Source organism: Perissodus microlepis, chromosome 12 (genome assembly GCF_051167445.1).
Source record: "Perissodus microlepis isolate ML-2025 ecotype Zambia chromosome 12, ASM5116744v1, whole genome shotgun sequence".
Lineage (NCBI taxonomy): Eukaryota > Metazoa > Chordata > Actinopteri > Cichliformes > Cichlidae > Perissodus > Perissodus microlepis.
In genome coordinates this window covers 24,567,492-24,588,942 of record NC_140472.1, presented here as the reverse complement: position 1 = coordinate 24,588,942, position 21,451 = coordinate 24,567,492, and the positions used below count along the sequence as shown (strand labels likewise).

The following is a 21,451-nucleotide window of genomic DNA, read 5'->3' as shown; positions in this document are numbered from 1 at the left end:
CACAAATAACAACCAATTAATTTTTCTCACCAGCTTGCAGTGACATCTAGCCATGCAGATAGTTTTTCCTGAATCTTTTTTAGACTTTGACTCTGTCTCTGAGACTCTAAGATGATCAAAACTCAGTACAAAGCAAATTTCAGTTAATTCTAAGCAGTATGCACTGAAGCAGGCAACATATGTTTATACGGAATGATTTGCTTGATATTCCATGAGTATGCACCCATGAGACTGCTTTACGATGAAAGACAAAAACAAAAAAACCCAGAAAAAGTATGAACAAAAGTGTGTTTAACAGTTTTTTTCAAGAGTTCAAAATCCAGAAAAGTGTGACTAAAGCAGGTGAAAAGGTGTTTGGATCGGGTGAATTAAAAGCAGTGAATCAGACAATGTAACAAGACTAACTAAATCCCATCTATTCTAATTTTACTTACATTACAATAATGGAAATTTCAGAAACACTATTTAAAATATTGATGAAAAAAGAGAAAACGTAAATATCAAATTGAAGTAACTGCACTTAGAAAGAAAATCTATGAGCAGTAACGAATCAGCAAACTTCAAGCCCCTAAGGAGTCTGACCTCAGGAGTTGACGGCTGAATGAAAACAAGGACCATCTGTACAGTGTCTCATTAAATGTGCAAGACCCCATCCTAATGGTGGGACCGGATGGGTACCTAGCTACTTCCCTCACAGCAGCTTGCAGGTGGCAGAGCATCGAAGTCTGAATGGCATTCTTTACTCTGTTTGCCTTCTAAGTAGTCTTAAGGGTGGAGCGGAGCCTGGGAAGAACTGAAAGGGAATTAAGGATGAAGGCAGATGGTGTGAGATCTTGTAGGGCAAGTAGAAGTATGAAAAGTAATAAAAGGGAAAAGGCAGGAAGAGAAAAAGAGAGGAGGTGCTGGAAAAAGGTGGAGACTACGAGGAAAGAGGAACGGAGAGAGGAGGTCCTCAGTTCAGTTGTGAAGGCACTTCAGTCCTCTTTTTTTGATAGGGCAGGGGGATGTTTTAATGTCTCCACACATTTTTAAAGTAAAGGAGACAAGCTGTTTAGGACAATGGATGCCCTATCATAACTTCCCTTCAGCAGAAGGTGAGTGCATTTCTTTCATCTTTTTTTTTGTCTTTAATTGCAGATTTATAGTGAAAACTTTGCTTTGAGGTCACATTTCAATGTTTTAGTTATAAATGTGATGATTTATTTACTGCCAGAAGGTGGATGAAAGCTTTATGTGAAACAGATGAAAGACTTTAATAGGAGCATTAAGAGAGAGAGATTAAAGGCATGACTGTAATACTGATTTTAAATGGAAGTGAGATAGTAAACTTTTTAACTTGTAATTACTTATATTAATTATACACAGTTTCTAAAGGTCAACATATTATGATCTCATACCTACATATATGTTAACACATAGCGACTGGATGGACGTGCAAACATAAGTGTCTTTCATAAAAATCAGCTTCTACCTGAGTTATAAAGAGCCAACTGTGCTGTGAATAAACTGATTATGGCAGCGCACACACACACACACACACACACACACACACACACACACATACACATAGGGTGGAGAGAAACACACAGAGAAATGCTTGTTTCTGTCACTTCCCACTTTCGGGGGTTGTGGCAGTCAGGTCAGAGTATTTCTCTTTCTGTGCGTTTTACAGCAACCAACCAAACTAAATCTAACCAGCAGTCCAACAGCAATGAAAAAAGGCCACATGCTGTGGACTAGTAACAAAAACTCGCACTGAAGATAAAAGCATCAAGGTTTTCCTTCATGATTTTATCTCAGTTTCTTTTGGTGCTTTTTCTTTTTCTTTTTAAAAAAAAAATATTTTTATCTATCGATTTGTTTTTTGTCTAGTATATCTGCTGCTGGCACAGGTTTGTCCAGAGGTACACAATCTGCCTCCTTAGATCTGTGTTTGCTTTGATGTTTTACACGTACAGATTTTCTTTATACCTCTAACCAACTCTAGGCTAGGGGTATAAAATACATAATATTTACATAAAATACATCTTATTTTATAAGACACTTCAACCTGGCCATTAAATTAAGATGATAAGATGTTTTCATGAGTTGTTGTAGGTGCATAAAGGTAAAAGACAGGTAATTTTATCCCATGGCTAGGTGGTTGCAAGGTAATATGATGGCATCATAACATTTCATATCGTTAAGGGCCGTCAGAGGGTTAAGATGTACTTGTGTGCCAACTTTAGCTGTTCAAGTTCTGATCAAGTAGATGGGACTAGATGAGTTAATGGCCAAAGAAGCAAACACACAGACAGATTTCTGTAGGAAGATACTGGAACCTTTGTATGTTCACAACCACTAATGAAGGTTCATGTACCTCTTCTTCTTTTGACTGGTCCAATCAGAGGTCATCACAGCAGGTCATCTGTCTGTATCTAACCCCGTCTATAGCATCTTCCTCTGTCACACCAGCCATCTGCATGTCCTATTTCACTACATCTATGAAACTTTTCTGCGATCTTCCTTTTTTCCTCCGTCCTGGCAGCTCCGTCTTCAACATCCTTTATCCAACATATCCCCTTTTCCTCCTCTGTACATATCCAGTCCATCTCAGCCTTGCTTCTCTAACTTTGCCTCCAAAACGCTCAACCTGAGCTGATCCTCTGATATGCTCATTTGTAATCCTGTCGATCCTGATCACTCCCAGTAAAAATCCTATCATTTTCAACTTTGCCATCTCTAGGTCTACCTCCTGTTACTCTAAATAGCCTAAGTGATTGGGAACAACAACTTAAAGTGGTATATTTTTCATTGTAGTGATTTTCAGCACTTCAAGACAAACAGATTTGTTGAAAACAAATGACCATCCAAACCACGTGCCAAGATGCTATCTGAGGATATGAAAGAAGGGGACATCACAAGAAAAGCGGAGGACTAAAAGCCACATGTTTTAATTTATCTTTAGGAACAATGGGTCACTTGTCTTTTCCTAGGTGCATCTTTAGCCTTAAGTGTTTAGGATTTCCTTAAAAGACAATCCACCATGTTCAAACGGTGGCTGATGGCCCTGGTGGCCCGTGTTGGCCTCATTGTGCTGACCCTCTGCTGTTGCGTGCTGCTGCTGTATCTCCTGGCCTGCAAACCTGTATCTCACGGCAGCCAGCAGTCTTTGCCATGGTCTGGAAGTGCCACCAGTAAGGAGAGGTACATGGCTTTACTGCAGGAGAGGGAAGACTCTCACAGACATTATATCAACAGCCTGACAAAGCAAATAGACCAGCTGAAGGAAGCTCTGCAGGAGAGGACGCAGCAGCTTCAGGAGTCCCTGGATAAAGCTAAAATCAAAGGGATCCTACCTCAGGGTTTGGAGAGCTTGCACAAAACCCCAACGCAGTCTGATCTGAAGGTAGGACAAGAAAATAAATACATTTTGTGTGACATTATAGCTGTAGTAGTAAATGCTACATGATGTCCTCCAGGAGTTCTTCCGCTCCCAACTGAACCAGGCAGAGGTGAACTCAGGTGTGAAGCTGCCCAGCGAATATGCACTAATTCCTTTTGACACTTTCACCCTGCAGAGGTAAGTGGGACAGCGGCGCAGCAGGAGCCCCCTGGAGCGCTGTGTAGCACTTAAATCTTACCTTATGTTGGCTGTTAAGTGGGGTTTTGTTTTTTCATCCAGCGTGTACCAGCTGGAAACAGGGCTGACCAGGCATCCAGCGGAGAGGCCTGTGAGAAAAGACCGCAGAGATGAGCTGATAGGGACTGTGGAAACAGCTCTGCATGTCCTGAATGGACCCAAGCATCACACTGACAACATCAGGAGAAAACACACATTCTCCCCTTCAGACTTTATCCAAGGTGAAAAAGACCTCAGGTTATTCATTCATGTTGTACACACAGCTTCATACACTGCATTAATTTGTTTGCAGAGAGCTAAGAAATTGTAGGAAACTAGTGGCCCAATAAAACAGAATGCATATCATGATGCTTTCTTCTCCATCGCAGGGCTGACTCGCACAGAGCGGGACAGAGGAAGCATTTACGAGCTGACGTTTAAAGGTGACAGTCCACAGGACTTCACGCAGCTTGTACTCTTCAGGCCTTTTGGCCCCGTGATGAAAGTGAAGAGCGAAATTGTGAACACGCAAAGCATCATCATCAACATCATCGTACCTCTGTCCAAGAGGGTGGACACATTCAAACAATTCATCAAAAACTTCAGGTAACATTTAGAAGTAAATTAACAAACAGGCACCCAGTAAACATACTCCACATGGGGCCACAGTGGAAAGACCCCAGTACTGCTCGGAAATGTGGTGAGGAGTTGCTCCACATTTCATGCTGGTTCCTGGGCCACAGTGGGCTTGGCCATATAAAACCCATATAAGGGCCCCAAAGGGCAAAACTGCTGTGGGGCTTGTGTTTAGACACCAACTTGGGGTCCACGTGGAATAAGTGTGGGTTTGCCCTGGCCTCACAGCCCCACAGCTACCCACAGTGGGGGATTTTTGCTGTACATCTGATCCCAGCACAGACATCTGGAGATACATCTGGAGATACATCTGGAAACCAATAAAACTCATTGCCTCTTAGTAAGGAGACAATGCACAGATTTAAAGATGGCCCTAATTTTAAAAAAGGTCATTTTCAGCTCTGTTTCATTGAAATTTTCCCACATTTGTTCATATGTCTGTTTCATTTAGAGAGGTATGCATCCAGCAGGACGGCAGGGTTCATCTCACCGTGGTCTACTTTGGTCGAGATCAGATAGACGAGGTAAAAGCTGTGCTGGATCAGACCACTAGGTATGTACAAACCATTTCATAGTTCACTCATCATCTAATTTCTAATATCTCATGTCTAATACTAATCGCTTGCAGATTAGTCCAGAGTTGTCTATAACGCTTAAATTTGCAGGAGTTGGAGATTTTTGCATCAATCAGTTATAGTGAAATTGTGACGAGACTCTACAGATTTATGACTCTCATGATAATGTGCACTTGCAAGAAAAATATTAAACTCCCGTTGTCTCTTCAGTCTTAAGAAATGTGTCTGTGCTCGGGCACGAGTGTTTAACGGCTGCAGGCAAACAAAAATAAGTCCTGTGAGGCTTCTGCACCTCCAGGGATACACACATGCTGTGGCTGTGCAGGCTATTGTGGTGTTATCATCACAGCTTGTACATATATATCTGCAGGCTGTAGAAATATTAAGACTAATCAAACATCCATGAAAGTCCTCCTGTTTTCTTTTTCTGTCTTTCCGCTCAGAGAGACTCGGTTCAGGAGCTTCACGTTGATCCAGCTGAATGAGGAGTTTTCTCGCGGCCGGGGCTTAGACGTGGGTGCCAGGGCATGGAGGCGCAGCCAGAACATTCTGCTCTTCTTCTGTGATGTTGACATTCACTTTACAGCTGATTTCTTAACTTCCTGTCGTCTCAATGCAGAACCTGGTGAGAGTCCCGACCACCCAAGTGGTTCCTGCAATCACGAATAAAATAGCTTAATGAGAACCTACAGCTGATGGAGCAGATAAAATCAGTTCCGTGGGTGTTATTAAATATTGTGGTTGATTAGATCTCAGGCTGAAGGTGAGCGCTTTCCTTTGAGCTGGTCTGTAAAGTCATCAACATGCAATATAAACTGTTAAACATTTTCAAGGACAGAGTAGTAAGTTCTCATATAAGGTAAACCACAGGTTCTACTTACAATGGTTACACTGATTTTTATGCAAATGGGAAGACCTGTCACCCGACAGTCACCTTGAAATGCCTCGGGGCACTTATTTAGCTCCACTTACAAAACTGCATGTATAGAATCACAAGTCAAATCTGGTAAAAGGTTTACTGACCCAATTAATATTTAAAAATGAATTTCCCCTTGAAACTTAACACTTCTTTGACCATCTTTGTGGTTTCAAAATTACCCCACAGTTCAGTAAGGAGAAATCCCTTTGCAGAAGTGAACATGATTTACTAAGATAGAGAAATTAATTAAAGTATTTGGCGATTAGACTTAGATGACCCATCATCTAAGAATCAGGTCTCTCACATCATCTCACAGAATCCCAGCAGTGCTAGGATTTAGCACAGGTGGTGAAGATTAAGACTGAGGCTTGAATGGAGTGCTGACTAAGGTGTCTGTGAGGTGGAGATGGGGAGGAGGTGGGTTGCATGAGAGTCTGGCGGGGATGATAGCAGTGAGCAGAGATTTAAGCCACAGAGAGTAGAGGCTGATTGACTCAAAGAAGATGAACAAGAAGATGACTGGACTGGAGTAATGATGTCAGTATTGAGCCTGACAGTGTGGGAAAGTGGTAGTGATGTAAAGACACAGAGACACGGGGCCTAACGCCCAGGAAAGCCAGCAGATGAGTGATTACAGATCCTCCTTATTGAACTTATGCATGAGCTTCATTTTTAGTCTTACTGGGACACTTTTTGCCACTGTTAGCAAATTTCTGTTCACCTAGGTTTTTGGGTGGTCTCCAAAAAGCTTACCTGCGCCATGTGACACTTCAATAATTTGCTCTGTTGAGCAGGTAGAAAGAATATCTTGCATTTTTGGACAGAATATAGGTAAATTATTGTGGCTGAATCCAAAAAAATAAACTGCTACTGTACTGTGTCAGCCAACAACATTAAATTCTAATTTCTATCAGTATCTTTAACACCTCGTGGTGTGTGATTATTAGCTGATGGAGATTCAGTGTCACATCTGCTCTTGCTGCTATGCAACGAGCAGCACGGTCCTGGCCTCATAAATTATGGCCCAGCTCCACTGAACAGGCATCTGCCAGAGCTAGCATGCCACATGTGTCTGCACTGTCTGTTCTGAAAAATCACATGGGCACAGCTATCAAACAAGAAGAGGCAATAAACAGGTTAAGGTAAATAGGTTTGAAATTTTAAAAAATGGTAAATGGCCTGTATTTGTATAGCGCTTTACTAGTCCCTAAGGACCCCAAAGCGCTTTACACATTCAGTCATCCACCCATTCACACACTGGTGATGGCAAGCTACATTGTAGCCACAGCCACCCTGGGGCGCACTGACAGAGGCGAGGCTGCCAGACACTGACGCCACCGGGCCCTCTGACCACCACCAGTAGGCAACGGGTGAAGTGTCTTGCCCAAGGACACAACGACCGAGACTGTCCAAGCCGGGACTCGAACCGGCAGCCTTCCAATTACAAGGCGAACTCCCAACTCTTGAGCCACGATCACCCCATATCTAAAGTTTTTTAGATAAAAAAGTTTTTTTGTTTATCGATTTGGCTAATAAGGACAAGATTTACAAACGTTGACCCTTGGAGATTCATAAGCTCTGCTGGCAAAATTTCTTTTTTTTTAATCCACCGTGTAAGTAACAGTCAGCTTATACTGGTGTTAACTTTTAGTAAATAAATGATTGATGAATAGTCATTACTGTAATTTTGGGGGTAACAGAACTCGTGTCTGCTTTGAGAAATATGAAACTTTTTAGATTTTGTCTCAGTCTTTGTGGCATTTCTGATATTTCTGGAAGTTTGTTAGCAGTCTCTTATTATAGCACTGAAGTGTGATTCTCTGGAAATTGTGTTCTTTCATTTCTTTGTTCAGGCTTGCTGGTTATCGCTTCCCATACCAACCACACAGTTCTATTCTTTTCACTCCAATGAAACCCTCTGTTGCTGCCAGTAAAGAAAAATCCATCTCTCCCCTCACTGCCAAAGTTTTTTTTTTACAGCAAAAAACCGAGAGTGAGAGAGACCCACCGGTCACCAAGTGTTAAAAATAGAAAATGTGCATGCTACAGCTTGAATCATTAGGTGAAATATTAAAATCATTGTTTTATTAGTGTTTTACACTTCCTGTTTTTTGTTTGTAGAAGTGTGACATGTTTGGTGATGGATGGTAAAAGGCTGCACAATCAGATTACTAAGAAATATTCTATTATTTGTAATATTACTATTACTACTATATTACAATTATTAAAGAAGATCACATTTTGAAAAGATTGTTATATAATTAGGATTACTTAATTATCTCTTTACAGATGGTCAGTTTTAAGATTATGAGCTGCTTCAAGAAAAACCATCTTCTTGAACTTTGTTGTGGGGGTTTATTTATTTCCATACAGGGTGCAGGAAATTCATTGTTTGAGTTCAAGGTAATATTTATATGAGATTATTTAAATTAGTTTACATACTTTTGTAATACTCTATGCTATATAAAATGCACATTAAATGACTGTAAATGTTTTAAAGTAACCTGTTACAGGATTCAGTGTGTCTGTTTAAACTGTTCTTGTAGGTAAGAGAGTGTACTACCCAGTGCTCTTCAGCCAGTACAATCCATCTATCATCTACAGAAATCAGACGCTCCTGCCTTCACTTCAGCAGCAGCTGGTAGGTTAATACAACACACAAACAGCTCAGTTACAGCAAATGTCATCCGGAGGTGATTTCTGGCTGCTCCTCTTCCCTCAGGTGATAAGGAAGGAGAGCGGATTCTGGCGTGACTTTGGGTTCGGCATGACATGCCAGTACAGGTCTGATTTCATCAACATAGGTAAAGACAGATATATTAATTTCATGTGAAGGAACAGAATAAAGTTAAATGTTACTGCTCAACTAAAGATAAGCCTTAAAAAAAACCTAAAGTTCAGGGTTAACAAACCCCCTCGAATTTATTCACAAGAAACCCCTGCAAAATGTTTTTCTTTTAAATATGTTAATTGTTAATTTTTATCTTTTAGTTATTTATTTAAGTTATAATTGTTTCCTTTTTACTGCCAAATGACTTTGATTTGCTAGCCTCAGGCAGTGGAGCATTACAAGATAGCAAACCAGAGATTTTTACATAGTAATATAGTAAAAATGTCAAGTTCACTTTTATAGAATGTTAGAAAAACGGGTTCGATATTTTAGGTTAGATATTTCTTATACATATAATCTGCCGAGGAGCTTAACTGCTTTTCATTTATGTTAAAATAACCAAAACTGAACTTTACCTAATTAACCAGTTAATTGACTAGTTAGCTTCAGATCTGCTTTAAATTTTGGTTGATTGGGCTGTTAAAAAAAGACAGTCATGGGCAGTAGAAGTCAAATTAATAGCAACTTCTTGATTTATCTTGGGATTTTATCTCCTGTCAGGTGGTTTTGATCGCAGCATCAAAGGTTGGGGCCTGGAGGATGTGCACCTGTACAGGAAGTACCTTCACAGTAAGCTGATGGTGATTCGCTTTCCAACTCGCAGCCTTTTCCATTTGTGGCACGAGAAGAGCTGTGCAGATGAGCTTCCTCCAGACAAGTACAAGATGTGTATGCAGACAAAAGCCATGAGCGAAGCTTCGCACAGCCAGCTGGGGGAGCTCTTCTCCAAACAAGAGATTCAGGTTCAAGCTCAGAAACAGATGAAACGAGGAACTTCATGAGAGAAGTTATATAATAAAAACATTATAATTCACTGATAAAGAGGATGTTTTGTGATGAGTTCATGATGAGATTCATGTTATGTTTTGTGTTGATAAAACTGAGACATCTTATCTGCTTGTCTCCTGTGTGTTTTTTCCTTATCTAATAAGTTTCTTTCGGTGTGGTTACTGTAAGTTTCTTCAGCAAAAGACGCGATGACAAAAAGCATCTGTTTGTTGAAAGGACATAAAGAACCTGAATCACATGTTTCATTTGAGTTTTTTAAAGCAAAAATAAAAAAAATTAATTATTATTATTACCAATAAAACACTTCTATAGACTCTCTCTTAAGATTTTTTTTGGGCTTTTCAGCCTTTATTTGACAGTTCAGCAGTGAAGAGTAGACAGGAGAGCGACCTGGGGAAGACACACAGCATATGGGTGCTGGTCAGACCCAGCCCACTCTATGGCATACAGGCACCTGCTCAACCAGTGACCTAAACTGCTGCCCTGTAGCACAAGCTGAACTGCCAGCATTAACTGTGTCTTTGTTTGAAATATTTCATTTTTCTCCCCATTTTTTTTCCTCGATTTTTTGAGTTTGGCAAACAACTTTAAGGTGCTTTGCCACTTTCTTCTGATCTTTTTTCTGATCTTTCTTACTTAACCATCTTAAAAGGAAAGAAAAAAAAAAGGGAAAACACGGTTTGGGGATCACTGTAATTAAGAGTTTCGCTAGTTAAACAGGATTGACAGATCAAAACATTTTATTTTATCCAATGTTTTGCAAAACACGGAAACCAAAACATGAAATATATCACAAATAGTATTAAGATAAATTATAGGCAACTTAACCTGACTGAGGGAGAAAAAAAACCCAAAACAAATATGAGAATCGATGAAGTCTATGAAAGAAATTCATACTGCAGACTGCTGTCATATCCAGTTATGGCCCCATTTGCTTATGGTCAGATCCAAAGGCCCTGGTGCTATAACCACTGATCTCTGTGGCCTGTTCATGAAACAGATCTGCTCTCTCTCTGGTCCTCATTTGCCACACCTTATTGCCATAGATGAACAGCATTCTGTTTTGTGTGGTTGCAGGAGTATTGCTGGTCAGTGTGAACTTCACGTGATCTTAAAAGATGAACCATGGGAAACCTGTCAGACCTGTTCTGCTCTGTTTAACTAAACTTTCCTATATGTTGGGGAAAAGATTTATAAGGGTTGTCTGTAGTTTCACTTACCTTTTTCACAGCGCTCTGTATTTAATCATTAGCTGTTATTAATTTCCGGCTCTTTTCCAAAGTGTGTCTTTTATCCTGTCTCACCCCTCCCACCCCCAACCAGTCACAGGAAATGGCTGCCACTCCCTGAGCCTGGTTCTGCTGGTGATTTGTTCCTGTTTTTTAACAGAACAAATCTGTTGTGAAATATAAATAAATTTGAATGAAATTGAATCTGTTCTGTGGCCCACCAGGGAGCTTAAGCATTGTATTTTTCTTCCTAGTAAGAGTGAGGGGATCTTGCTTGTTGGAGACCCTGATGTCTATCTGTTTTCCTTTTCTTTGTTTACTTACTTTAATATTTTAAAGTAGTTATAAATAAATGTTTTGTAGAGGTTTTTGTAGCACCTCTTGCACACGTAGGCTTTTAAGCGAGAGGTTGCAACACCTCATCTTTAAGAAAAAGGAGCGTCCAGGAAATTAGGAAATAATTTATAATGCTTTACAGGGATATTGTGTGTATCACGGCAGCACAAAGCTACCATGTTTCTTGAAAGATAAGAATTTTTTGTAATTTTACAGCCAAAATAACAAAATAAGTCCAGGTAATGTTTGAAATATGTGGGTTTTAAAGGGTTAAGGTAAAATAAGGCTTAGGGTGTAATGACAATTGTTACAGCTTGCGATCAGACTGATTTATTTTGTTTGGTCAGGTGAGTCTTTGTACTAAAATACAGATGGTATTTAAATATTACATTAAACTGCCAAATAAATATACTTCAAAACTGCTGGAAACAGGGGAAACTCTGTAAACAATGTGATCCTACACAGATTGATATTCCAGTAACACTGTGAGGAATCTTGGAGTCGTTTTTGACCCAGAAGTGTCCTTCAATGCACATATTAAACAAATATGCAGGACTGCTTTCTTTCATTTTTGCAATATCTCCAAAATGAGAAACATCCTGTTTCAGAATGACACTGAAAAACTAGTTCATTCATTTATTACTTCTTTGCTGGACTACTGTAATTCATTATTATCAGGATGTCCTACAACTCCCTGAAAAGCCTTCAGTTAATCCAAAATGCTGCAGTAAGAGTACTGACAGGGACTAGAAAGAGAGAGCATATTTCTCCTATATTGGCTTCTCTTCATTGGCTCCCCATTAAATCCATATTCAAATTTAAAATCCTTCTCATCATATATCAGATCTTGATTAATCAGGCTCCATCTTATCTTAATGACCGCATCACCCAATTAGAGCACTTTGCTCTCACACTGCAGGCTTGCTTATGGTTCCTAGAGTATTTAAAAGTAGAGCCTGAGGCAGAGCTTTCTGCTTTCAGACCCCTCTCCCATATCCCGCTTCTGGTTTGGATTCAGGAGACAGAAATCGCCTCTACTTTTAAGTTTAGGCTTAAAACTGTCCTTTTTGACAAAACTTTTACTTGGGGCTGGATCGGGTGACCCTGAATCCTCCCTTAGTTATGCTGCAATAGGTCTGGGCTGCTGGGGATTCCCATGACGCATTGAGTGTTTCATCTGGAGTCGCCTATGCTGTCTATTTTTCCGCTCCTCTTGTCATTTAACAGAACAGGTCTATTTTAACTTTGCAAAGTTCCTATTTAAGAAGCAATTTTGGTTCTGGGTCCTCCCCAACTCCTGAAAGTGAGTAAGGGAAACGAAGAGTCAAAAACTATCCCTAAAGTTCCCTGCAGTTTTCCAAGAAAACCCCAAAACACTAAACAAGGCAAACAGTACAACGCTGTATGTTCGAGGAAGAAGTATTTCCCATGTTTTGATCCAACAGGAAATGTGTTTTGGTTCTCTTTCAAATGCTTGCTACACACACTCAACCCGAGGAAGCTCCCTGAAGCAGCAGGGTCACCTGCTGGTTCATGAAATCATAATCTGATCAGTTTTACTCTTCTTGGAACCACAATTTAAGAAATGAACATCATGCTGTAGTAAAGAATACTTAAAACTAAGGACTGAAACGATAAATTCACCAGGAAAAGGATTTACTGAGATCGCAAATCAAGGGAGAAGTGGGGTGATTCTACTCACAGACCCTTAAACGCCACAGAGGAGGAATACTAGGATAAACCCTGCTGCATCAGATCAATATGTTTGACCGATTAGGCCTACGGAAGCTCTCTCCTATTAATAGCAGTGGCGTTGAAACCTCATTACAGCTCCTGAGGGAGGAGCAGCTCTGTATCGGCCCATGACTGGCGCAGAGAGCACAGGCACGCCATAGGTCTAAGATTCCTATTACCGCTTCCACGTTGAGTGCTGCCTTCAGGCATCCTTCGGAAATTCAACAAAATGTTTCCAAGGGCAAAAAGAGATTCTAAACTCCTCATGGTGTTTTCTTAAATTAACAGGACTTTAGTCTGTTTGCGCCTGTCTGTATATTTTTACTTCTTTTGACATCCTGTTAATTAAGTAAATAACCTGTCACCAGTTAGAACTTTACAGATTTGCATTAAACAACCCTAAAACCGGTTAAACAAACTTTCATCTCTATTGGTTTTTGTTGCGATTTAGGTCTCAAGCCCCTCAAAACTCCTAAAAACAGGAGGGGAGGAAACATTATTACAAACATTATTTATATATATTGATTAATTATCCACTTAAATTGTCGTTAAAATAGCCGAATTCGATTCTTATGTATCGGTAGGCCTGAATGGCGGATTAAGCGAAATTACATATTTTCCCAGCTGTCAGTGAAGGCATCTTTAATCACAACTGGAGAGAGGCGCTTGTGTCACTGAGTCACCGGTAATATTTCATCTGGGGACTGGAGGGTATTATGAACAGAAGAAATCCCGCTGAGTTATGATGGTTTGTGAGCAGCTCAAAGGGTGAGAGGCTCGTCACGTGTGTGGTGGTGTTTTTAGATTAGATTTAGCCTTTAGTTAAGTGTCTTCTTCTTCTTCCTTTTTTTTTAAAACTCCCAGAGTATATTCTACCTCCCCGGTAGATTTAGAAGCTCCTTGGCAGTTCCAGGATAATGACCCTGGTGTGTTTTAATTTTCTGGACTGAGTAGCGAGACATGTGCAGCAGATAGGCTGCATCTCGTCACTCCAAAAAGTAGCCGACGGCCGATCAGCAGCCGAGACAGTCGGGACTGTCCATTTATTCTAAAGGGAGAAACCCCCAGAGCAAGAAGGAGCAACATGTTTGAATCCACGGGAATCCCTCTCATCGCGCTGGATATCGCGTGTCTTATCCTGGGTATGTAAATCAAATTCTGTCCCAACCTGAAGACATCTTTTAAACTGTTTATTCATCGGCTACCAATATCTAACAAAAGGTTTGTTTCGTAGGATTTGTTTTTACATCAAACTGAATTTAAAGGAGTGATCTGTCAGAGACGTTAGATAAAGTTGATGTCAAAGAAAATCTATTCAAATGGTATGGATATATATTATGTAAATGCTCATGGGAAGGCTTGAGGTTTAGGTAACCTGGCAGGAAGATGTTTGTGTTTCCCGAGCAAATCCGTATTTTTAGCCCACTGTTTGAAATGTAATCATAGCACAGAGCCTGGTGCACGTCTGCGAAAGGGATCCAACAGGGCTGAGGTAATCATGCAATAAAAGACAATGACTGGAGTTTTAGTGATAGCTGTAAAAGCCTTGAACCTTGTATCTGGGACACTCACTTCAGTTTGATAGTTGCCGTGTTTGATAAGGACAGATACAGGCAGACACTCAAACCCTTCCCTGTGATTACAAGGCACTCCTGCTTCACTGCTTAGTCAGGGTCTTGTGGTTGACTGTGCAATGCTGAGTCGTACATCTCATTGCTTGTTTTGTTTTGGAGCTGGCACCAGTCAGACTGGAAAAACTGAGTCTCTGATTTTTACCCTGTTTTTAATTCTTAAGCAGAACTTATAATTGAAAGAAATATTGAAATCCATTTATTTACGTGAAATGAGTGAAATACCTGCATTTAAGTTGTACTGCAGTAAAAGTATCCATGCAAAACAGTAACAATACTGGATGCATCATTGTATAAGCAGCATTTGAATGCTGTGTTAAAAGTAGGACTGAACAACTCTGTGCACTGATTACAGAGTTTTTTCAGTTATCAAACAAACAGATGTACAGTGTTCATCTCTGAAATAACATATAGCGTATTATGGTCATACTTCAATAAGGTGCATGTGTATATATAGTCTTATATATCTAGACTACATGCAGGCCTGTGAAAAACTAACTACACCCTTCCTGCTTCCTAGGAATTAAGATGGTAAGTAGCGGCCTTGTGCTGCTAGTGAAATGCACTTGATTAATTGCTCATCAGCAAGTGTGAGCATGTCTTTAAAAGCAGAGGTTTTGTCATTCTGCTGCTCTGGAGCAATCAGCTGTATGTAGACACATTGCTCAAGTCTTGGAGTGAAGTGGAGCTTCTGACAAATTCACCTTTATGTCAAACTGTGAAAATTCTCCCAAAATCCAAGAGCTTAGACTCTTAGACTCTCCAGGTCCAATTTAGCATGTTAAGCTCTAAAGTTCACGATGGTGGGGATGCCAGTTTAGCTGACTGGTTGAGCAGGGGACCATATGGCCAGGGGACCATATAAATCCCTGACAAAGATTAAGTTGTTTGTACTAACTAACTAAAATGAAAACAAAACAGTACACTTTTAAACTGTACTGTACTTTTAAACAGATTTCAACCTGATGTCAACAAAGAAGACAGAAAATGAACAAACTAGTTAATGAACTGGTTCCTTATTTTATTGTTTGATCTGCGTAATTAAAATTTCTGCACGATTATACCTCATATGTCCTGAACAGTAAGTTCAAGTTTATTCAGGATTTCAGAACGATTTACTTTGTGCTTCAGTGACTCTATATTTGGTCATTTAGCCTAAAAGCATCAATACCAATGATTCCTCAGTCTTTATGTTTGGAAATATGCCTGTTATTGCAATACTGTTTTCAGTTTAGCCAAGAGACGGTGCAGTTTTGTAATGTCTAAAGAAGCCACAGGGGAAGGGAAGAGCACGTTTCATATGTTATGGTGTTCTCTGTACAGATTAACATCATGGGTTCAGTGTTTAACGCTAAACATGTGACTTATATGCCAATAAAAATTGTCTTCCTGCTGTATATTCACAGATTTGCCTGGTTACTTTTTGAAAAATGATTTTGCAGTAATTCAAGGCCTCAGGCAGTTAATTATGAAATAGTATGCCCTTTTTGGGAGGAGTACAAAGGGAAATCTCACAATGAAGAAGCGTTGAAAGTGTCTCTTCGAGAAGAAAGATTTTCTGTGTGATCCAGACAGATCATGTTTCCTGTGTCTGAATCATAACACTTTTTAAAGCATTGTATAGCAGCAGCATTGCAAATATTAATGACATAAGATGAGCTGAAATCTGAAATTGTTCCATTTGCTCCATTTTATTTTTAGTTGGGCTTCCATTTTTTATCCTTACCCCAAAACACAGCCCTTTCAAACGGGGTTTCTTCTGTAACGATGAGTCCATCAGGTACCCGCTCAAAGAGGACACCATATCCTACCAGCTGCTGGGAGGAGTCATGATCCCCTTCACACTGATTGTAGTAAGTCAGGAGTATTCTTCTACAACAAGCCTCTTATTTTGCCTTTGGTCAACATGTGTGACTATTTTTCCCCCCACTTTTGATCTTTTTCCTCAGATCGTATGTGGAGAGTGCCTTTCTGTTTACCTGTCGCGCGTCAGGAACCAGTCTTTGGGGACCAAGTATATTTCATGTCTTTACAAAGCTGTGGGGAGCTACGTGTTTGGAGCTGCTGCCAGCCAGTCTCTGACGGACATAGCCAAATACTCCATTGGTCGTTTGAGGCCAAACTTCCTGGCTGTATGCAACCCAGTGTGGGATCGTATCAACTGCAAAGCTGGTGGATACATCGTGAACTTCACCTGCAGTGGGGATGAATTTCTGGTGGATGAAGCCAGGTAAAGATCCTGAGCACAAACCAAATGAAACATCTCCGAAAACGTTAGAGCACTTTTGCAAATATGTAATGTCTTGATAAATCGAGCAGATATTTGAAGTTTACACAGCACCATTCTTGCAAGAAAATATCTTAAAAGTTTATTTTGTGACCCAGAAAGAGTAATATTTCAAACTCCGCCACTCTGTGTACCTCGCCACCGCCTCGTTTCAGTTTTGGATGAAATGGATTCTGGGATATTGCATTTCGTCATTTCGAGCTGATTGGAGACCAGAACAGCCAATCAGATTTTTTTGCATCCAAGTCTGTGATTGGCTGGTTATGTGGCACAAATATAACGGTGTACGGAAAGAGTTGAGCACACACGGGCAGAAATGTTGAGAGCGCAAGCAGCACATTGCGAGCGAGTGCAAATGCAAAAACTGAGTGAGAGGGGCTGCTATTGTGTGTGTGTATGGATAATAGCAAACACGGAAATACATTTTTTGCACGCAGCAATGAATTTTGTTCACTCAAATTCAGCTTTTCTTCGCTCAAAATAAATTTCTCCTCAAAATACAACACTTGCACCTGCAAACTTTTTTTTTTACGTGCGCTCAGAATAGTGGCACAAAAATAACGTCATACATTGCCGAAGCTGCTGCATTGAGCTGTGGCCGCAAGGTGGTTGGTGCCTGTCGTGGTGGTAATCCCCGAACCAAATGGTGGACACCAGAGGTGAAGGGAGCCACCAGGCTGAAGAAGGAGTCCTATCGGGCTTGGTTAGCCTGTGGGACTTCGGAGGCAGCTGACAGGTACCGACAGGCCAGGCGGAACGCGGCTCGAGCAGTGGCTGAAGCAAAAACTCGGGTGTGGTAGGAGTTCGGAAAGACCATGGAAAAAGACTTTCGGACTGCCTCGAAGAGATTCTGGCAAACTGTCAGGCGTCTCAGGAGGGGAAAGCAGTGCTCTACCTGCACTGTGTATAGTGCTGGCAGAGCGCTGCTGACTTTGACTGAGAAAATTGTCAGACGGTGGAAGGAATACTTGAGGACCTCCTTAATCCCACTGACACGTCTTCCGAGGAGGAAGCAGAGTCTGGGGATGACGGGGATGACCCGCCAATTTCCGGGGGCGAGGTCACTGAGGCAGTTAAACAACTCCTTGGTGGCAGAGCCCCTGGTGTGGATGAGGTCCGCCCCGAGTTCCTGAAGGCTCTGGACATTGTAGGGCTGTCCTGGGTAACACGCCTCTACAATGTTACGTGGAGATCAGGGGCAGTACCCCTGGACTGGCAGACCGGGGTGGTGGTCCCCATCTTTAAGAAGGGGGACTGGAGGGTGTGTTCCAACTATAGGGGGATCACACTCCTCAGCCTCCCCGGGAAAGTCTATGCCAGGGTGCTGGAAAGGAGAGTTCGTCCGCTAGTTGAACCTCAGATACAGGAGGAACAATGCAGTTTTTGTCCTGGTCACGGAACACTGGACCAGCTCTTTATCCTCTCAAGGATACTTGAGGGTGCATGGGAGTTTGCCCAACCAGTCTACATGTGTTTTGTGGACTTGGAGAAGGCATTCAACCGTGTCCCTCGGGGTGTCCTGTGGGAGGTGCTGTGGGAGTATGGGGTGTCTGGCCCATTGCTACGGGCCATTCGATCCCTGTACAACCGTTGCAAGAGCTCGGTTCGCATTGCCGGCAATAAGTCGGACTCGTTCCCGGTGGGTGATGGGCTCCGCCAGGGCTACCCTTTGTCACCGGTTCTGTTCATAATTTTTATGGACAGGATTTCTAGGCGCAGCCAAGTGGCAGAGGGCTTTCACTTCGGTGGCCTCAGAATCTCATCTCTGCTCTTTGCGGATGATGTGATTCTGTTGGCTTCATCGGGTGATGGCCTCCAGCTCACACTGGAACGGTTCGCAGCCGAGTGTGAAGCAGCGGGAATGAGGATCAGCACCTCCAAATCTGAGGCCATGATTCTCAGCCGGAAAAGGGTGGAGTGCCCACTCCGGGTCGGGGATGAGTTCCTGCCCCAAGTGGAAGAGTTCAAGTATCTCGGGGTCTTGTTCGCGAGTGATGGGAGAAGGGAACCGGAGATCGACAGAGGGATTGGTGCTGCGGTCGCAGTGATGCAGACGCTGTAAAAGCGAAGCTCTCAGTTTACTGGTTGATCTACGTCCCTACCCTCACCTATGGCCACGAGCTGTGGGTAGTGACCGAAAGAACGAGATCGCGGATACTAGCGGCGGAAATGAGCTTCCTCCGAAGGGTGGCTGGCCTCTCCCTTAGAGATAGGGTGAGAAGCTCAGCCATCCGGGAGGGGTTCAGAGTAGAGCCGCTGCTCCTCCACATCGAAAGGAGCCAGCTGAAGTGGTTCGGGCATCTGACAAGGATGCCTCCTGGGTGAGGTGTTCCGGGCATGTCCCACCGGGAGGAGGCCCCGGGACAGACCCAGGACACGCTGGACAGATTATATCTCTCGGCTGGCCTGGGAACGCCTTGGTGTTCCCCCGGATAAGCTGGAGGAGGTGGCTGGGGAGAGGGAGGTCTGGGCTTCTCTGCTTAGGCTGCTGCCCCCGTGACCCGGCCCCGGATAAAGCGGAAGAAGATGGATGGATGGTGTACAACAGGACAGTTTTAGACACTGATTATGACAGAAGGACTTAAACATAAAAGGCTGATTATTATTTTTTTTTCTTCTTCTAAATTTCAATTTCTCGTTTATTTATTGTAGACTGTCCTTCTACTCTGGTCATTCATCCTTCTCTATGTACTGCATGCTGTTCCTTGTTGTAAGTATATATTGTCTTTAATACAAACTGATTTGTTGCTTTGTTAAAGAGGAGATACTAAAATCTTTGGTATTTGCTCTCTTGCTACTGTAGCTATACATTCAAGCCCGGCTGAGGTCACAATGGGCGAGGCTTTTGCGTCCCACCATTCAGTTTTTCCTGATTGCTACTGCAGTGTATGTGGGTCTATCTCGGGTGTCCGATTACAAACATCACTGGAGTGATGTGCTCGCTGGCCTTCTGCAGGGCGGTATAGTGGCTGTTCTAACAGTAAGTTTCATGTTATTATTCTTTTTTAAATATTTCTAGTACAGTTACAATACTAGAGTACTAACTTTCTCACGTTTCCTGCAGGTTTTCTGTGTCGCAAACTTCTTTTCACAACCAGTGGAGCCAGTGGTGACACAGGAGGAAGAAGCCTCACATGCCAGTTTACAGGACAACCCTTCCAATGGGAACCACTATGGCAGCACTGACTGAACATGAGGCCCAACAGACAGTACAGTGTGGGGACCTCTATCCTTTAAATCCATGGAACTGAAGAATTTGTTTTAAATTGCTGTCCGTTTTTTGTGTGCATGTCTTGAACACGTTTTGCCACCATGCAGTAGCCATTGCAACAGCCTGCAGGCTTTAGCTGCTACCTAGTGTAGCTATGAAACTTTGGTCACAGGAAGAAAATGCACTACAGAGGATGAGACTTGCATCGCAAAAGAAGCATGACTTCCTGGCGAGTTTTAGTTAAATCCAACATAATGCTGTTTATTATGCAGCCGTAAAACAAAACACAGCATGTTGGGTTTAAGTTATTTTTATGTTTTAATTTACAGTGTGAGCTTCTGGAAATGTGGTTACTCTTGCGTATTGGTTTAATCCTACCATCATGAATGAATGGAATTCCTTTTGCCCAGAATATAAAGAGTGTCTGTGTGTGCACTGCAAGCAGGCGTTTAGAGGCCTGAAACCTGTGAATAAGAAAACCAAGACTGCCCTTAAAATAGAGTGAACTGAGAAATCTTATGTTTATTTTTGCCTTAGAGTTTTGCTGCTACCTGCTGTTAAGTAATTTCCCCAATATAATTGAATCTATGTAAAATACAGTTTATTGACTTTTTTTTGTTTCTTTTATAGATTGTATAAATTGCTATGTTTCTGTCCTCATTTAAGCTTTTAAAAGTACCGTTTCCAATACTGGGAAGAAATGAGACAAATAATAAAGAAAATGTCATTTTGCTACTTTGAATCAAAGAAAATAAGCTAATCCTTTTATGCCTTATCTGTTCAAAAATACAGTGTAGATACAATGCAAGTAACTAGTGACTTGTGAATTTATTTATTTATTTTACAAAAGTAGACTAATTTGCTGCTGCAGAGTAGCTAATTTAATGTCTTGGGAAAATAAAAGGACTGAAAAAGAGGGAAGGAATAGAGTGATGATTATTTGGAAAATTAGAATCCACACTAAAACCTAAAAGTTATTAATACAAAACACTGGCTTGGCTTGTCATTTAGATTAGGTGACCTTTTAAACCGCAAGTATGCAAATGTAGAGGATTTTATCAAAGGATACTTGTTTTCCAAGTGATGTTATGGATATGTGGATATATAGGGTAAGCACCAGTAAGCATGCTAACAGGCAGACTATCACTACACATTTGTCACCTGTGGTTGCAAATGACTGAGGTAAGAATGTTCTTTAGAGTTGAAATCCCATCAACCTGATTTAATTACCTGCATGCTAGCTAGTTCTTTAGCACTCAGTAATAGCAGTAGAACGCACAAATATCAGCTCAGATGTACTAAAGTTGTTTAATTTTGGTTTGTGATTTTAAATAGGGTAAATCAGCTCATTTATGCACTTGCTAATAGTTAAAGAAATAGTTAAAGTATTATCTTAATCTCAATGCAAAAGCAGCTACAGTATGTTTGCATCATAAGGACATTTGTGATTCTTTGTGGTGAACTAAAAACATTTCTAAATGAAGATGAAAGCAGGAGAGGTCTCTGCTGGAAGTAAGGTCAAAGTGGACAACAAATTAAAATGTGCTTCCACCCGTCCATTAGTTATAGACTAGACTAGTTAATTATCAAATTACACAAAAGAGTTGTGGCTA

At 41.3% G+C, this 21,451-nt stretch overlaps 2 protein-coding genes across 3 annotated transcripts; both read left to right on the top strand.

Moving 5' to 3' along the window:
- The first annotated feature begins 744 nt into the window (after nt 1-744).
- Nucleotides 745-9,500, top strand: LOC146376355 (chondroitin sulfate N-acetylgalactosaminyltransferase 1-like). The gene is made up of 10 exons (XM_084947213.1): nt 745-1,094; nt 2,800-3,388; nt 3,462-3,562; nt 3,665-3,843; nt 3,991-4,207; nt 4,689-4,790; nt 5,256-5,437; nt 8,278-8,372; nt 8,454-8,535; nt 9,123-9,500. The coding sequence occupies exons 2-10, from the start codon at nt 3,026-3,028 to the stop codon at nt 9,401-9,403; spliced, it is 1,602 nt and encodes a 533-aa protein (XP_084803339.1). The 5' UTR covers nt 745-1,094; nt 2,800-3,025; the 3' UTR covers nt 9,404-9,500.
- A 3,867-nt stretch (nt 9,501-13,367) lies between these two features.
- LOC146376354 (phospholipid phosphatase 1-like) lies at nt 13,368-20,754 on the top strand. Of its 2 annotated transcripts, XM_084947056.1 has the most exons (7): nt 13,368-13,477; nt 13,574-13,851; nt 16,042-16,193; nt 16,290-16,570; nt 19,280-19,337; nt 19,431-19,607; nt 19,692-20,754. In XM_084947056.1, exons 2-7 carry the CDS (start codon nt 13,794-13,796, stop codon nt 19,815-19,817), a joined length of 852 nt encoding a protein of 283 aa, XP_084803182.1. In that variant the 5' UTR covers nt 13,368-13,477; nt 13,574-13,793; the 3' UTR covers nt 19,818-20,754. The 2 variants fall into 2 exon arrangements, with proteins under 2 accessions (XP_084803182.1, XP_084803181.1); XM_084947055.1 differs by having other exon boundaries at nt 13,368-13,851.
- Nucleotides 20,755-21,451: the final 697 nt, after the last annotated feature.